General features: G+C 39.9%; 1 protein-coding gene across 20 annotated transcripts in view; it reads left to right on the forward strand.

Moving 5' to 3' along the window:
* Nucleotides 1-1,398: 1,398 nt before the first annotated feature.
* cacna1ab (calcium channel, voltage-dependent, P/Q type, alpha 1A subunit, b) overlaps nt 1,399-18,386 on the forward strand; it is a 162,560-nt gene continuing 145,572 nt past the window's right edge. For all 20 annotated transcript variants that reach the window (XM_036210818.1, XM_036210814.1, XM_036210822.1 and 17 more), the window contains exon 1: nt 1,399-1,691. In XM_036210818.1, coding sequence (XP_036066711.1) covers nt 1,399-1,691 — 293 coding nt within the window. The remainder of the gene's footprint in view (nt 1,692-18,386) is intronic.

Below are 18,386 nucleotides of genomic sequence, written 5' to 3' on the forward strand. Positions count from 1 at the left end.
TTGACGGAGACGATAAACCATAAGGAGGGAGGATAGGAATAGTGCGCTAAAGAGGGGAGGGAAGAGACGCCGGACTGGTTTGGCTCAGCGCGTCTCTCTGGTCCGCGGAGCCTCGGCGGCGATGCTGCTGCTGCTGGGCGGGGATGCTTGTCGGTTTGTGTCTGGTGGCGGAGGAGAAGAAGATGCGAGCTGCTCCCGCGACGCGCCCGTGCCGCCGCCGTCGTGTTTCCCGAGCGAGAATTGATGATGGTGATGATGCTGCCTCCCCCAGTGGTCTGCGCCTCCGGATCCTCTTCGTCCGGGATTCTCGCCGTCCGAACGCTGGATTATAGATGATTGTCGTGGACATTCTTCTTTTTTTCCCCCTTTTTTTATTTCACCGACCCACTCTGGAGGGAAGACGTCAATAATTGGTAAATCGAGCACCTGTGCGTCTTCGTCTCCAAGTGCGCGCAATCACGCCCAAAAAGCACTGACCGACGCCTTGGCGAGGAGGAGGAGGAGGAGGAAGGAGGAGGAGGAGGAGGGGGATGCCGCACCGTCCATTACCAAATATCAACAAATGTCACCGGGCTCAGATTTTGGGGAAGCCCCCCTCCGTTGACGTCTGCGTGTAACCTGAGCGCAGCGCCGGTAGAGTCAGAGGTGGCAGCAGCTCCATCAAACACTGCGGATCTATGCTTCAAGAATAAATGAATTATTAAAGGTTTTACTCTTATCTGTTTCTATTTTTATCCCACTGAAGACAGAAAGAAAGAAAAGTGTGTGGAGGGGGGTGGGGAGGAGAGGAAAAAGACAACTGCGGATCCTGTCAAGATGCACCATTCTGTTGAAAGCGAAAAAAGACGCAGTGCCAAGCCAGAGCAGCCTGCTCACAGGAGATAATTGCAATGGCATGTTTGTGTTCTCCCTCAGCTATGCATCCATGTCGGATTATTCGAGGTGATTGATCTGTTTCAACAATTTTGGATGTTTTTTTTTTTCTTTTTACCTCCTAAAAGGATCCAAATAAAACACTAAAAGCTGAATGATTTCAAAGTCTGATGCTCTGACAAGATTTTTTGTCATTTTTTTCTCTCCCCCTGACAGGACTGATTCAGGAAAATTACATAAATCTTCGACTCTGAAGCCCATCCATATTCCAAACACTTGAAGTGCACTCTCCCTTTCCTCTCCTCCTCTCTGCCCCCTCCCTCTCTGCTCCCAAATGGAGGGATCTTCTCCACGCTGAAGATCTAGTGGTGGTGGTGGGGGGGAAGCAGATAGATAGACCAAGACAGAAGAGCAACTCCATTTTTTGCATGCGTGTTTGGAGCCAAGGCTGATGGGGTGGTGGCATGTGGAGGTGTCACTCCCCCCAACTCCTTCCTAACCTCTCTGGCGTTTGGTGTCTGCAGAATGGCGCGTTTTGGAGACGAGGTGCCCAACAGGTATGGAGGAGGAGGAGGTGGTGGCAGTGGTGGCGGGGGTGCCGGCGGACAAGGGGGGCCCGGCCGCGGTGGCAGCAGGCAAGGTGGGCCCCCCGGAGCACAGCGGGTGTACAAGCAGTCGATGGCCCAGAGAGCTCGGACCATGGCCCTGTACAACCCTATACCCGTCCGGCAGAGCTGCCTAACGGTCAACCGCTCCCTCTTCCTCTTCAGCGAAGACAACGTGGTGAGGAAGTACGCCAAAAAGATCACCGAATGGCCATATCCTTTCAAATAAACCCACTAAGGTACTGTTGGAGAGCATGCTTAGGTGTGGCCTTGCTGGGGTAACCTGCAGGATGAAATTTGTGGCTGACGGCCTCAGATGTGCTTGTGTGTGTGGGAATCCTTTTCTTGTGTGGAAGTCACAGCGTGTGCTTTGAGTCTGAACAAAGTGAAATGCCGATTGATATGTGACATAACACATGATTTCATTGGCGGGTCCGAGCCCCAGCGGCCGCGGGCTCGTCACATCCCGTTTCCAGGGGAGTGAAAGGGGGCCGTGACAGTGACGGCGGTCACCATGACAGCAAAAACTTACAAGAACTGGGATGCCGCTGTTGATTAATGAGCTCGAGCCTGTTAGCGACTCGCTTGTGTGCGTTTGTATGAGCGTGTGTGCTGCTAGTCAGGCTAAGTGCTGATGTCAGCAATCTGAAGGCTTAAGCACCATGCAACCAGAAGGGAGAGGAAATGACTGTATCCCTCTCTGACTGTCTAATTACTACTGACTGTATAAGGGTGGCCAATGCCTCATCAGACAATCTAAAGTATGCCAGTGTGATGCCGTTGGAAAATACATCTTGAATTTGGTGATTTTGTTTGAAAAAAGCAAAAAAGAATGATGAAAGTAAACAGGTTGAAGATTAGACAGTAGAATAGTGACTGAGGATTAGGAATTGTGTTTTTCTTTGCCTCTCCTTCTATAGTAGATGTTGTTGTTCACCTTTCTGCATATTGTGTTAGTAGTTGCCACAGCGAATCAGCTTTCACTGGTTTGGTTGAGAGTTTGGAGAGGATTCCCTTCCTGACTCAACCCTGTATTTTATCCAGGCTGGGGACCGGCACAGGGAGACCCAGACTTGGGCCCCCCTAATGGCTACATACGCCTTTTTCCACTGAGTGGTACGGTCCGGTTAAGAGTGGTACGGTCCAGTTAAGCCTGCTTCCACTGGACGGTTTGTTTTCACAGAGTATTCCTGGTGTAGACCGCTAGCGTGTCGTTGTGTTATTGTAGTGTGACGACTAGAAAAGCAACAACAATGGAGGTCATCCAGCAGCTCGTCTTTTTATTACTTTACTTCTGGTACATGGTGTACAACAGAAATGTAATGTTTGAAAGAAGATTGCAGGTGGCTGAGAAGACGAAAATGGAATCACTAGCTAGCTTAGCGCTACACTGGTGCTTTCTAATATCGTCATCACTTTCTGCCAATCAGTGGGTTGCTGTAGTGGCTCCGCCCCGACCGTTCCATTTTCCTATGGACCTACAATGGATGGGGGCCCTCAAGAGGTACGGTTCAGTGCAAAATGGGTCCATTTTACAATGAAAACATTCAAAATACTGGTCCGTACCTTACAGGGCTGACTTTATGGTATTGGAACACTGAAAAGAGTGACTCCTCCCCCTCACGTTCCAAACAGGAAGTACTAGAGTTCTATTGAGAAATAAACAGCCATTACTCCGTCATTTGGTTGTCAGAGAAACAATTTCTGCTCTGATACCTTTTTTAAATATATCCTTGCTAATTCTAATTGTTTGTAGAGAAAGTTATTCAAGTTATAAACCGGCCAATCAGATGTCTCAGTTAAAGTATGGCGTCAAACGTCAGATACGTTTGATTGGCAGATTTTTCCAGAGCTTGCTTTCAAGTGGTGTGGCCCTCCAACAAGCTCGGTCCTGATTGGTGAAACTGGTCGCAAAAATGTTGACTCAGCCCGACTTGGACCAATCACTGCTTACTGACGTCGTCTGGCTCCAACATGGTGACATCCATATCACTAAACTCAATTGATTTCATTCTGTTTGAGCCAGAAGAAAACCATTTTCATTGGATGACGTCACACTCACTTTGCTAGGTTCTCACATACGATATAGTCAATAAATCACCATTACTGTAACTCTTTAACTCTTTAACTTTTGACCCAATTAGCAGATTATTCTTATGCAACACTTAAAGTTTGTAAAGTGTTGCATAACAGTGCAACTCTTTGCCAGAAGTAGCTGGTTTATGCTAATTACGTAAATGGTTGAAGATTTGCGGAACGTCGAAGAACGTGTGTTATTTAGGCGTCACTGGCAACATCTCTGGTGTTAAAATAGTTAAAGGGTCTTCTGGTAGTAAAATGTGACATTGCTTGTGTCATATTTTCACGTCTAAACAAGTTCATGTTTGGAGTTAGTTTGGTTATTTATTCTAGAAAAAAAAAGATTTTTACTTTTCATGCTGCTATTTCATTAGTGGAAATGCAGATGGTCTTTATTGTGTTGTTGATTAAAGAAGATTAATGACATGAAAATAAAACCTTTATCACTGTAGGACTTGAGACGGAATGGCCCTATGAGGATCTCTGGAAACAGCTGGAGTGCTCATTTAGATAAGAAGATGACACAGTAACATTAGGACACAATGTCCACAACCCAAAGAAAAAAAGCCATTCCAACCAGCCAACTTCTGTCTTTAGACTATTGTGAAGGTGAAGCTCTAATTTTCATGTTACAGTGAAGTCAAAACAACTATTAGGGATCTTATGTGTTCAGTCTCAAAGTCATTTGCAGTGAAGCTTTTTGATCATATAACATTTCTGGATCTGTTGCAGTAACTTTTGTTTTCAGTTATAGTTTTATTTCCAGAGGAAAAAAAAAGTTGTATTAGTAGAAGAGGCCCAATCTATCTGGGTCTTACGGAATCCTCTGGGGTTCTGAGACCTGAAACAGTCGCTCACTGTGCAGGTTGTATGGAAATAAGTTTTTGTACCTTCCGATTTTGTACCCGTTCTCATTCCCAGGGCATTAAGCAGGCTGTTCTGTAAAAGCCTGGCAAGTCTCAAATGAGGGTCCTTGAGCATTGTTCCTGACAGATTGGTTCTGGTGGTGTTGCACACAAACAGTAAACCAGACGAGGATTCTGTTGGAGCTTTTACCTATAAACAAGAACAAGGTCTGCACACTGGCCTGAAGAGGGTGAAGAGGGGAAAAGTCACGACACTTTTGACAGAACACTTGAGCTCTGTGGATAGTGGTCACTTCTTTTAGGAGTTTGATGTAACGTGTATATGTTAGGTCAGGGCAGAAGGGTTTCTCTGTGATCTTTAAATCTGAACAAGTAGAGAACAGGTTTTTAGACACACAAAGCTTTTGAAAGGCTGCAAATGACAGCATTCCAAATGAATAGAGGCTTTTTTAGCAAATGAAACTCACAATTCCAACATACTATTGGCTACTATGAGGTGCATGATAAACGTGCTTATGTTATATTTTTGTGAAACATTGCAATGCAAGTATGCTAACAACTTTCAGACAGTGAATCTGGCTTTTTGCTATTCGCATAGCCCTTAGTCACATGCACCTGTAAGGGGGGTTGACCCGTATGGGTTTCGAGCAGGGGTCAGCAACCTTTTTGAAACTGAGGGGTACTTCATGGGTACTGAGTCATATGAAGGGCTACCAGTTTCAAATAACAAATTTGCTTAGTTTACCTTTAGTTATACATTATTAATAATTAACAATAATTCTCTATGGGAAGACACTGATTTTTCACCATAATTATCAATAATGACAAGCTAGAAAACATATATCAATATTCAGAACTTTATTAATCTCAACAGATCTTGTCACATTTTGAGGCAATGACCAAATGCAATGTTTTAACAAAATTATAACTATTATTATTTAATTAATAATAATTCTTAAATAATTATAACTATTAATAGTGGATATACGCTCCTCGAACGCTTTCATTCAGTCTAGTGCATCTGTCCCTTTATTTTCCTTAAACCTCCGAACAGGTTGATTGACAGATCCCACAGCAGACAAGAATCTGCGCATGATGCGTTCACTGAACTCTGGACATAAGCGAACCCAAACAGCCACTCGGCCCAACTCAGTCTGCTACAAACTTTGCCATTTTTATACAATCCGCAGCAACACACATCAGTTATTCAGACAAAACGTCAACACTATTTAATCAATCGATTATATATGGATGTTTTCTCTGATAAACTGCTTCGTTTTACTACCGATATCCGGTGCTCAGTGAACGCACCATTCAGAAACACTCAGCACCCCTGGGTTCTGTTTCCATTACACATGAAACTTTAACCAAATTCTTGGAATTTAGAAAAAACACAAAGTCGCAATGACATGGTTTCATAATAATGCAATAAAACACAAACCAACTCACGTGATAAGTCATTAAAAACACGGCGATGAATGAGAAGTTTTTTTTTTTTTGATTCACTAAAAGGGACATTTGGGTTACGTCACAGCTCTGTCTGGGGTGCGCGTGCAGCGCAGCTTGAGTCAGAAGAGTGAGAAGCCTGTTCAGCGGTTAAAAGAAAAAGCATTGTGTCTAACAAGTAAACATCTGGACCTTTTTTTCTGTTTGAAAACACGACAACATCCATTCAAGTTTCTGTCACGGCTCTTGCACTCATGAGAATTCAGGCTCCAAGCTGCAAAAGTGCGGCTGCAGATGAAGCAATGAGGAAAGGAGGAGGAGGAGCTGTGCAATTCCGTATGACCCGCAATTTCTAAAGAGCTGCGACGCTGCGGGATCTCTCGTGGCGCCCGCTGTGCTGTGCTCGGACAGACACTTCAGAAGCGCATTTAATTAGAAAAAAGTCAATTTCCATTACAGTTTTGCGAAAAATGTCCATCTATTTCAATACGCCCCCAAAACCCGCTCATCTAAGCCAAAAACCTTTTTTGAAAAATGCGATTTTTTTTTATAGAAATTATGTTTCCATTAAAGATAACTCAAAAATCCAATTCGCGAAATTTCAGAGTTAATGTGAAAGCAGCTGGGGTTTGGGGGAAATAAAGGGAGGGGGCTGGTTCACTCAGGCGTTTGAGGAGTGCAGTTCCACTAATAAGTAAAATAATTGACCAAAAACAACTTTTGTGGAGTGTTTTCTTCTATTGTCTTTGTTGTTAACCACAAAATAAAGAATCTTAAAACAGGTAAAGTCTCGGTGTCTCCATGCGGGAAAGGGAGAAAGGAACGCCCCATTCTTTGTTATTGATTATCTCATTATAATGAGAAAACGATTAAAAAAAAAGTAGGACAGGCCGTTTTTGGCTTCAGCAATAATGAACATATATTTTTAAGATGTTTTAATTCTTTGTAAAGGCAGGTGTGATTTCAAAAAATTGCATCACAATAGAATTTAATTTTCGAGCAGCTCACAAGTGAGTTGTGCTATTTTTACAAGAGACCTGAAAAATTTGTACATCTCTGCTTTTCCCCTACTTCACCCTTAATTACCCCTGTGTGTAGCACAAATGTAAGCTACGACCTTCCGCCCGAAGCATACCCATAGATTTTTTTTAAAAAGAGTTTAAAAATTAGTGTAGACCACTTGTGTCCCCCTTATAGGTCAGCCAATTTTTTGCCCTGTAAGGGCAGTTGTAACTAATAACTTAGACTTGCAACTTCATACTTTTTTTATGTTGTTATTTCTCAAAATCGATCCAATTTACAGATATGCTTCAGGTTTAGCTATGTTGTTAATTAACCTTTGTGCTTTCTAATGGGGTCCAGATGACCCCACCATTATATTGATGTGTGATCCTCCTATGACATAGGTGGACAGGATTTTATGTCTGCTACGGACACCAGGGAAGATGAAAAAATCCTTAGTTCAGTGCGCTGTCTTGTGTGGTCCAGATGACCCCACTTTTACTGTAAACGTGCCTAGGATAGCACAAGGGTTACACTATAGTCTTAGTTTTAGAGGACTAAATCTGACACTAAACTTGATTTCTTAAAGGCTAACTATTCGTTTTTCATCCTAAGCAAGTAATTTTAGATCCCTAAAACTAACCAAGTAACTGTAAATCTCTAAATTAACCAATGTCTTTGAAGGCTATATGTCAACAGTAAATAAAAAGGGGCCTAAAAAATTAAATTAGAAATGTATTAAATATATTTTTTTTAAAGTAGAACATTGCTATGTGATAACATGTTTCTTTTTTTTAATTAAAAAACAATAAACGCAAAAGTTATATTTTTATTTTTGTTGAAAAATTAAGAAACAGGAAAAAAGGAACTTAGATTTTTTAAGTTAATGCCAATGTCTAGATTCATGTTACCATTGGACGATAAGAGACTTGGTATGTCACTGATTGATCCAAAAAGAATCACTCATCTTAATTTCAAAGACTTGTTTCTGCACTTGAGAGAGAATTTAGTTACCAGGTGCCAATACTTTTTTTAAGGCTCAAATAATGTACCGTTCGGTTTTTATATTTCAGAAAAAAGGGCTTTTCATTTCAATTAGCTTTTGACGGATTTATAAATGTTTTTGTTACTGATGCTTGGAATGATTTTTTAAAATAAATGTCTGTAAATCTTGAACCATAGTGATAATTACTACCCATGTCATAAGTGTAAATATCTTTCTACCATACAGCATAGCACATGTCTTCATATTTCACAGGTTGTTAGTGCAGTTGTAGTTGTGACAACCTATTCCACTCACTGTGTCAAAACTGGCCATTTTAACAAGGACCCAGACTTTTGTGAGAAACACAGATGGTGTCCTTTGGCACAGATTCAAGAAAAACTATCCTCAACCGCATTAGATATCAGCAAAAAACTCACACATCTTTCCAAGGTTTTCTTCTGAACAAAGAAAGGGAACTTTCAAAAACTTTTCAAAGCATGCAGATGGAGAATCAGTAAAAAACATTAGAACCCATTAAAAAGGCTACATTTCACTTACTTTTCTTTTAAATCACACAAATGTTTAAAGTTTTAAGCTAATCTTGAAAGTATTTGAATATTGATACTCATCGACCACTTTATTATAGGCACAACTGTCTAACTGCTTGTTAATGCAACTCCATGCATTTAGGCATGTAGACATGGTCAAGACGATCTGCAACAGTTCAAACTGAGCATGAGAATGGAAAAGAAACTGGATTTAAGTGACTTTGAGCATGGCATGGTTGTTGGTGCCAGACGAGCTGGAAACTGCATCTCTAGGGTTTAGAGAGAATGATCAGAAATAGAGAAAATATCCAGTGAGCAACAGTTCAGTGGCAGAAATGCCTTGTTAATGCTAGAGGTCAGAGGAACCAGACTGGTTTCAGCTGATAGAAGGGCAGCAGTAACTCAAGTAACCACTTGTTACAACCAAGGTCTGTAGAAGAACATCTCTGAACACAACACGTCCAACCCTCGAGGCAGATGGGCTACAGCAGCAGAAGATCACACCAGGTACCACTTTTGTCAGCTAAGAACAGGTAACTGAGGCTACAATTCACACAAGATCACCAAAACTGCACAATAGAAGATTGGAAAAACTGAGTACTGAGTACTAGCAAAGTGTGCAAAGTGTGCCTAATGAAGTGGCCAGTGAGTGTATACATACATTTTTTGCAAGTTGTGAAAACCTCACAACTTACCTACCTTTGTAAAGGTTACGGTTCTGGTTAAACGCTGTTGTGTTATGCCTTTGTCACTACTTCCACTAAAGGTGGTTACAGGCTGTCTGCTGGCAAAAAGTGGACAAACCTGAACAGGAGGCCTGCATTAAACAGCAATGTCATAGACCGCTGGGTGAACCCCTACAACGGAAATGTTAAAGCACCGGTTATGATGTGGGTGACAGGTCATAGTGAACTCCTGTACGTCAAAAGTGCATACAGCTTACATGGTGTTACTTGGTGCCTTCTGCTGGCCTTGTGAGCATCAAGGGAACAGAAAGTCACTTATGCACTCCCCTTCAGATGTGACTGCACTCGTTGACAACCTTCCATAGGCCTGAACAACCCAAAAACCTGCAACACCTATACGGGTCAGCCTCTGTAAGGGTGCATGCAACTAAGGCTTTTGATTTGTGTAGAAAAAGCTTGACTTAGCATGGTTATATGGCACACTAAAAACCAAGTTTTAATCTAATAGAAGACTTTTTTAAACATTTTTCTTATTTTTAGAAAAACACTGTCATGTGTTTAGAACATCCAACTCCTAATTTGACACTGAAGTGAGCACGCACCGCCATGCCACCATCTGCACAGAGCCTGGCTGTGTTGGTTGGCGGGCGCTGTGGCTTCTTCCACCACAGACCCAAAGGACTTCATTATACCTCCCTCCCTTTTCTCCGCCTGTACTTCCCCATTCCCTCTCACCCACTTTCTTTCTTTCTTTCCGAGCTGCTTTCATCTCCTCCTCTCTACTGTACTTCTCTCCCTGCAGTCCTGTTTTAACATCTCTGTCCTCCATCTTCTCTCTCTAGTTTTTCGTTTATCTTTACACAACTGTCAGTGTTCTGCAGTTTACTGAAGGGGGTGATGTTGTGATTGTGAGGAACATGTGATGAAGATATATTCAGGTGACAAATGTCAGGACGAGCTAGCGCCATGTGCCAGAAAAGTTGCGATTTTAGCCAAACTGAGCAAAACTCACAAAGGGAATGCAGATTAGGGTTCACAAAGATTAATACTTTTTCCATAAGACAGTATTAATTAAATTTATACTAACAAAAAAATTAAGTAATCTATACTGTCGGGCTTTAGACTCATTTCTCTTTACAGAGGGCTGATGTCCTACATGTTTTCCAGCCAACCCACAATTGAAGCTCCTTACTGGCTAAACACACCTGATCCAGGTAATCAGCAGCAGATAAGATAGGGTTTTCTGGAAAACCAGCAGGAGGCTAGCCCTCGAGGCCTGGAGTTGAAGACCCCTCAAGTAAAGGGATAAAAATGAGCTTATTTATGCTGATTCACTACTGTACAGTGTTGCATATTCGCATATTAGTGCAAGGCTTCTTTTGTCCACTTTGTCACGACACACAAGAATTGAGCTGTGCATCGCAAGATTTAAGTCGTGGCTCTTGAGATTTGAGTTGTGACTCACGAGATTTAAGTCATAGCTCTCGAGATTTGAGTCGTGACTCTCGAGATTTAAGTTGTGCATGGCTCTCGAGATTTGAGTCGTGGCTCACGAGATTTAAGTCATAGCTCTTGAGATTTGAGTCGTGACTCTCGAGATTTGAGTCATGACTCACGAGATTTGAGTCGTGACTCAAGAGATTTGAGTCGTGGCTCACGAGATTTAAGTCGTGACTCACGAGATCTAAGTCGTGGCTCTCGAGATTTGAGTCGTGGCTCTCGAGATTTGAGTGGTGAGTCACGAGATTTGAGTCATAGCTCCCGAGATTTGAGTCGTGCCTCTCGAGATGTGAGTCGTGGCTCTCGAGATTTGAGTTATGACTCTCGAGATTTAAGTCGTGACTCACGAGATTTGAGTCGTGACTCACGAGATTTGACTCGTAGCTCTCAAGATTTGAGTCGAGGCTCTCGAGATTTGAGTCGTGGCTCTCGAGATTTGAGTCGTGGTTCTCGAGACTTGATTCGTGGCTCACGAAACTTGAGTCGTAGCTCACGAGACTTGAGTCGTTGCCCACAAGAGGACTCTTAGCTCACGAGACTTAAGTCGTGACTCACGAGATTTGAATCGTGGCTAATGAGACTTCAGTCGTGGCTCACAAGGCTTCAGTCGTGGCTCACGAGGCTTCAGTCATGACTCACGAGACTTCAATCGTGGCTCACAAGACTTGAGTCGCTGCCCACGCAACTTGAGTCGCCACCCACGACTTGAGTTGTGGCTCTTGACATTTGAGTCGTGGCTCAGGAGATTTCGGTCATGGCTCACGAGAATTAAGTCATAGTTCACGAGATTTGAGTTATGGCCAACGAGATTTGAGTCATGGTTCACGAGACTTGAGTCGTGGCCCACAATACTTGAGTCACAACCCATGAGACTTGAGTCATGGCTCATAGATCTGAGCCACCGGAAGAAGATCGTGGCTGTTTTACAGTGCCAGACCCTGCTGGAAATGTTTGTGATAGAAAAGTTGCACTTTGTTTTGTTGAGCCAGCAGATAATTTAATATAGATAACTACAAGAGTTACGCCAGGTTAATGGTTCAAGAACATTTTGTCCTCAATTCATTGAAACGTATTGCCTAAAGCAAATGAATTACCATACAATAGGGTGAAAAGGCGCACCGTCACTGAATGGTCTACTTTCAAACATATGTAATCTATTGGGCTTGTGAAGTGCATTAAGTGAGACAAAAGAGTCAGAGATAAGGCCGTCAGTCAGACTTTATTAATTGCGTTTACAGTAACTCTAGAACTTGTTTGTAATACACTACATGTTAGCCCCGTCAGAGGCGTTAGCGCATTCCCAACACCCGTAACTTCCAACGTTGTTTGTAACATGATAAGCAGACCAATATCACTAAAATAAACATTACTGTGACTATGCAAGCCTCCAAGTAATGTGAAAAAAACACTAAAAACACAATTTGTCATTGCTACACATTAGCTGTGTTAGCTTATTCACAATAACAGCCAACTAAACATTTTGACAGAGCGTTGTTTACCTCTCAAAATCACTTTAATCTATATAAGGTGCTCAAAATTATAAGGCTTATTGTTGGTTTTTTTGAAGAATATTAAGGGTTTTGTGTGCCTTGTACTAGGGAGAATATGGTAGTTGAGGTAGCAATCTGTTTATTTATTGTATTTAGGCTCTTTTCCTGAGCTTTTCCCATTAACCTTTTCTATGCTGGAAGGATAAGGAGGAGATGTAAGTGTATAATCACCATCAAAGAGAAGTTTTTACATAATTTCACATTTTTTACACCGTCTTCTCATTGTCTTTTATACCGACTCTTTTCAATAAGGTGACATAAATAATCCATGTATTTCCTGTGTTTGTCTCTCTCCTTTCGTGTCTTTTTCCCTGACCATCTGTCCTGAGCAGTCGTTGTCTGTGTGAGTTTCACACTCACCCAGCTGGGTTCTGGCTGTCCTGCCTGGTATCATGTGAGGGGAAGACATGTGGAGGCACAAAAGAGAAGAAAAAAAGAAGACTGAACCCCAGATTAAAAAGGGTTATTTTGAGTAACACATTCAATTTTGTATTTTTTATACTTTTTTAAATAATTAATTTAATATTACTAAATAAAAGTAAAAACCTTCAAGATTATTAGACATTACATCTGGTAATAGTTTGCCTTAACAAATAAATTAAAATCAACCCACCCAACATTTTTGTTTATTTTTTTAGCAATATGTGACATTTAGTTTGACAATATTTTTTACAAACCTGTAGATAAACTTTATATGAAAACAAGATGTTGATTGACCAAAAGTGCAGAAAATTTATTTATGAAATTTGAGTTTATGGTTAAAATTTCTGGTTATAGTGTTTTGCTTTGAGTTGATTCGTTATTCTTAAGACAAGCTCATTCAGAACTCTTAGAAAAAGAACATAAAAAGTAAGTGAATTCATGAAAGAAAATGAATTCAGGAAGTTTGAACAGGATACCCTTGTGAACACTGCAAACCCCCCCAGAAAAAAGTCAAAGATTTACATTTATTTCCCCTTAAATAAGCAGATAAATCTACCAGAGAAATAGGATAAAATGAATGAATGAAATGAATTATTTTAAGCAATCAGGTAATCATACATAAAATAGACACATTAACAAATAGTCTTACTAAGAATCCTATTTTTTTTTTTTAAATGTAGCTACCGAGACATGTGTTGCCACAAAAGATTACTTTGCTATTGACGGAAGACTCGGAAAAGACAGAAAATACAACTTTTTTTGTAAACATTTTTTCTTTTTACTCCTTAAGATTCAGCTTTTGCAGTGGAGTAGGTTCTAGTTGGTGGGTGACGAAACATTTAACCAGTTTTATTTGGTTTGCTTTAAATGAAACAGACGCCCGGGAAAGTTGACGGGTTACAACAGCTGCATGTTCTTGGGCGGTATTACCCAAGGATTATCTTGTCTGGTTGAGCCAACTGAAATCTCGATAAGCGTCTTCAACATGTGACACTTCGAATATTTTATAGTTGTCTGTTTTGAGTAAAAGATTTGAGTAAGAGTCTACAAAAAATGTTGATGGGACATTGAGAAAGCAGATTCAAAATATTGTATTATCACCATACTCTGATTCTCAGATTATAGAAAGGCTTGATCTCCTTTTTATTTTAGTCAAGAATCATTCTAAGATTCATTTTTAATGGAATTTTTTTTTACAGCAGAAATTTGCCATCAACTTTTTTTTAATTAATGATACATTTATTTTATTTTTACAAATAGAAGTGATGAAATATAATCCTGAGTAAGGCTCTTTATTAACCTTTTAACATCAGAGATGTCCCCATTGACAGCTAAATAACAGACACCCTTTGAAATATTGTTACTTTTCAACTGTTTACGCATTTTGGCTTTGCGTTGATACATCAATGTGTTGCACATCAGCATGAGGCTTCTCTCCACTTTAGAATCTTGAAATATGTTCATTACATCTAGGGTTAAAGAGTTACACAAGTTGTAAGAAGGTTAACGTTAGAACTGAAGCTCTGATGTTAAAGGGTTAGAATAAATGGCAGCTGCTGTGCTAACATAACATGATTTTGCTAACATAGTGTCCTTTATAGTTTTTAGTTTAAGGTTATTTAGGCTGGTTCTAGCTGCAGCAGGTTTATGAACAGCTAAAAATCCACAAATGTAAATCAAGGTCAGGCGAGCGAAAGTCAGGAACCAGCATGGGAGCATCAGAGAGCAACCAGAGTGGTCAGGGTCCAGGCGAGGGTCAGGGGAGGCGGCAAACAAGCAGGATCAGGTATCCAGGCTGAGTGGCACAAACAATACTTCACACAGAGTGAGGCTCTGCAATGCTTAAGTGTCCTGTGGGTAAATGGCAAATGAGAGACAGCTGAGCAGCATCCTGGAACTGTGCTCTGGGGCTGCTGGGAGATGTAGTGCAGTCAGTACTCTGGAGATGTCTCCCAGACCAGAGGTGGAGACAGAACTCTGACTCCTGACACTATTAATGATAATAATGATAAATATTAAGCGATTTGTTGCCTCATTTTGGGATTCTACCTCTTTCTATTTTTTAATAATTCTCCATCTTATTTAATTCCCGCTTTATCCCCCTTTCTTATCCCCCAACTCTAGCATCCCACTCTCTTTTTTTCGTATGGCCCAACAACAATTGTATACAAATAGAGTTAATACAAATAAAGTTTAGCCTCAAGTACAAAAGGGTTTTATAGAAATATACTCTTCATGTGTTAGAGATTTATAACCCCCCATTGTTACAGTAAAATCTGTCATATCTATTTGCTTAGCTGCTCGACAGGACAATACATTTGTGTCTAATAAGATATTATTTTTTTAAGATTGTTTCAAAACAACATTTGGAACCTGCTCTAGAATTAAAACAAAGTTCTTAGTTACAAGGTGAAAAACAGTTCCTAGATTAATTGACACCTACAAGAATTTTTTTTATTGCCACCCTAACTCTCTTGTTTGCTTGGACACATGTCTAATTTTTTTACAAGTTATTGGTAAACTCCTTAAACCTATTGTAAATTAGTGATGTTTGAGTTGATGTGGTGTTGTGTAGATCACGTGACTGTGGGCTAAAAGGCTTACATGGACAAAGGAACTCAGTGACACCAAATGCTTTTTTCCTAAAATACTTACTTAATATTTCAATTCCTCTTTAGAAACACAAATACATGGAAATGCATACACACACACAGACATCGACAATTGTGTAGAAAAATATGAATGTTTGATGGATATACCCTGCACAACCCTTTATTTCTCTCTACTTTATCTCTGTTTTATAAGAGATAAAACAAAATGATGTGAACTAAGTTCATAAAGAACTTCTTTTTACCATTTCTTTTGCATTCAGGTTCAGGATATGACAGACAGATCTCACATGTGAGTCTTCACTTTATGTAACACGCTTACGGAAAGACAAGAATCATAGTAATGGTTGTTTTGACAGAACTTTACTCCAGATATGTGATCCTCACAGTCAATTGTCTGGGTGTGTGGATGCACGTGCGGATATCTGTCTGGATCTCACGGCGGTGAAACACGATGCCCATGCTGTTCTCAGCTCTGAGCGGCAGCTACTGCCCTTGCAAAATCTGCTGCACACTCATCGACAATCACATTTCCAAAGAGGTCAAGTTCATGGAAATCATCTGACAGAAGGACCAAAGGACTGAAGTTTCGAGTGCTGGCAGAGGCCAGGAAGGAGAGAAAAGCCTTCTCTAGCCCTTTGATTATCTAATCCTCTAAAAGTCTAAATCTGTCATCTCACCAAATGTAGTTCTTTAGTAGGAATACTACTTTAAAAATGTATATAACTTCCACGAGAAGCCTACATGGTGAAGTACAAAATTGAAAGTTCAATTGGATAAGGTGTTATAATCTTAGAGAAAATCATCTAAGGAAGGAGAGTGAAGCTAGAATCTGCTTTAGAGCATTTCTTGACTGACTTTTAGTCCAATTGATCAGGTTTGAAGACCTCCACTAAAAGGGAGGAAGCATTGGTATGGATGAACAAAATTGCAAAGGGAGACAGCAAAGAATCAAGAATTCTTCCCGTGTGAAATGCGTCCAATTGTCTGATGATTTGTGACTGGACAATCCCTGAGCTAATGATCATTTCAAGTTTTAAAACAGGAAGGCGTATCTAAGGTTGTATTCAAATTGGACAAGTGAACCAGAGTTTGCTTCCCCTGATAATCCGGAACAAAGTTTCAGTCTGAATACACGCACGCAGACCCTGGAAGGGGACCAGGAATAGCTCTCTGATCCATCTTTTGAGGTGGTCTGGGTTTGTTTTCAATCGCACTGAACTGGGGTTCGCTCTGAGATTCCTCAGTCTGAATATGATCTGCTCTGAGACAGAAATAAGTGGACCAAAACAGCCACCGTAGTTGGTGATTAGCGGACAAACATAGCAGCGATGCAACAGCAACTCATTGAGATGTGATCGGATGAATGCAGGCTCATAAAAACAACTTTTAACATAATACATCTTTTCCCAAAAATGTAAAGACATTTATCACCATACCTCGTAGCCGTAGCGTCCTCAGTAACCGCCTCGATTTATCTTTCTTTTTTTGTTTTGGCCCACCCCCGTAACTGCTGGCCAATGAGGGAAGAGATCTTTAGTCATGTGGTTTGTTTACAAGTTTTGGTCCGAAACAAAAATCTCCAGTAGATCCCAGTCTGAAAAGAGACCAAACGCAAGGTTCAGAACTCGACCAGGAACAAAGAGTACTTGAACAGGAACAAATGATTTTACCAGTCTGAATACACTCAAGGAAAGAGGAGAGAATGTGTCTTTGCATGCCTCCTAGATGAAAATACTTCCACTAAGTAGCTGGCTGTGGTGTAATCCAAAGATCCATTCAGAAGTAGGGTCAGAAATAGACTCATCCACAGTAAGCCCAGTGTCTGGACGGTGACTGTGTTTTTAAGGGTAAAGGTCATGTAAAACATTTTTTACGGACTGGAGACGACAATAGTAATTTTGCTTCTTTTATATGGACATTTAGCTTCATGATGAAAAACATTCATGAAACAGAAATGTGGCATTACCTGCAATAATGCTTTTTGCTGAATGTAGTTGCTAAAGATTCTGAAGCTGTTTGCTGAAGATGCTAAAGACATGTATTTTAATTTCTGAATGTCATGAACATGCTGAACATTTTAAGACCAAACTTGCATCATTTGCAGAAAGTCCACAATGAATTTGAAGAATTTCATGAGGAAAAAAATTGCAATGTTGCTAAAACATTAGCTTTTCTCCAAATTAGCCCAAACAACCTCAGTAGATGCCAGCTTAGCCAAAAAAAAGTTAACACGTTGCTAAAATATTTGTATTACTCCAAATTAGAACAAAAAACCTTAGTAGATGTCAAATTAGCCAAAATACTAGCATATTGCTAAAATTCTAGCTTAACTCAGAGTTTGCCGAAAAAACCTTATTAGTTGCCAAATTAGCCAAAAATACTAGCATGTTGCTAAAATATTAGCTAAACAAAAAACAAAAAATCAATCACAAAAATTACGTAAAATCGTAAAAAAAAAATTTGTAAAATTTAACAATACCAAAAGTAAAAACATGAATTTCCTGAAAATGCTGAATGTTTTTAATTGCAAAAATTGCAGAAATTTATTAAATTTTATTAATAAAATTATATTAAAATATATTATATATTATATTAAAAATTCCCATTCTTTTCAATGGGGCTGACAAATCCCATAAATTGCGTAAAATAATAAAAACCGTAACGTTAACAAATACCAAAAATACAAATGAGAACGTTCATAACGAAGTCAACGTTTTGTTATCAAGATTGCAGAAATTGCTGAAAGTGTGATTGATTTTTCTCGTGCAAAAAAGCGTATGGAAGAAAATAAATAAGAAAGAGAAACAGAATCACTATTGTGTGAGTGCGTACAAAGCATGCACACAACTAATGTTTGATAAACACTGTGATGGTGATGATGGTGTATCTTTAACCTCAGATGGAAAATGCAAAATCATTTTATTTATATAAATATACAAATATTGATTGATTGATTTGGTTTATTTCAAGCAGAGATTGTGAAAAATGCAGGACAAAACATATTTATTTCAAACTCATTAGAAAAACAACGAAATTATTGATTAGAAAATGGAAAATAAGCACAAAAACAAAGACACACTTAAATCCCATTTGATTAATTAAATATGGTAATTATTAACTAAAGTCAAGTAGAGTTTGATTGATTGATTGAAAAGGAATGGGAAGAAGTGGATTTATATAATCCCACCCCTAATATAGATCATGTTTTTGT

The sequence above is a fragment of the Oryzias melastigma genome, unplaced genomic scaffold (assembly GCF_002922805.2).
Source record: "Oryzias melastigma strain HK-1 unplaced genomic scaffold, ASM292280v2 sc00251, whole genome shotgun sequence".
Classification (NCBI taxonomy): domain Eukaryota; kingdom Metazoa; phylum Chordata; class Actinopteri; order Beloniformes; family Adrianichthyidae; genus Oryzias; species Oryzias melastigma.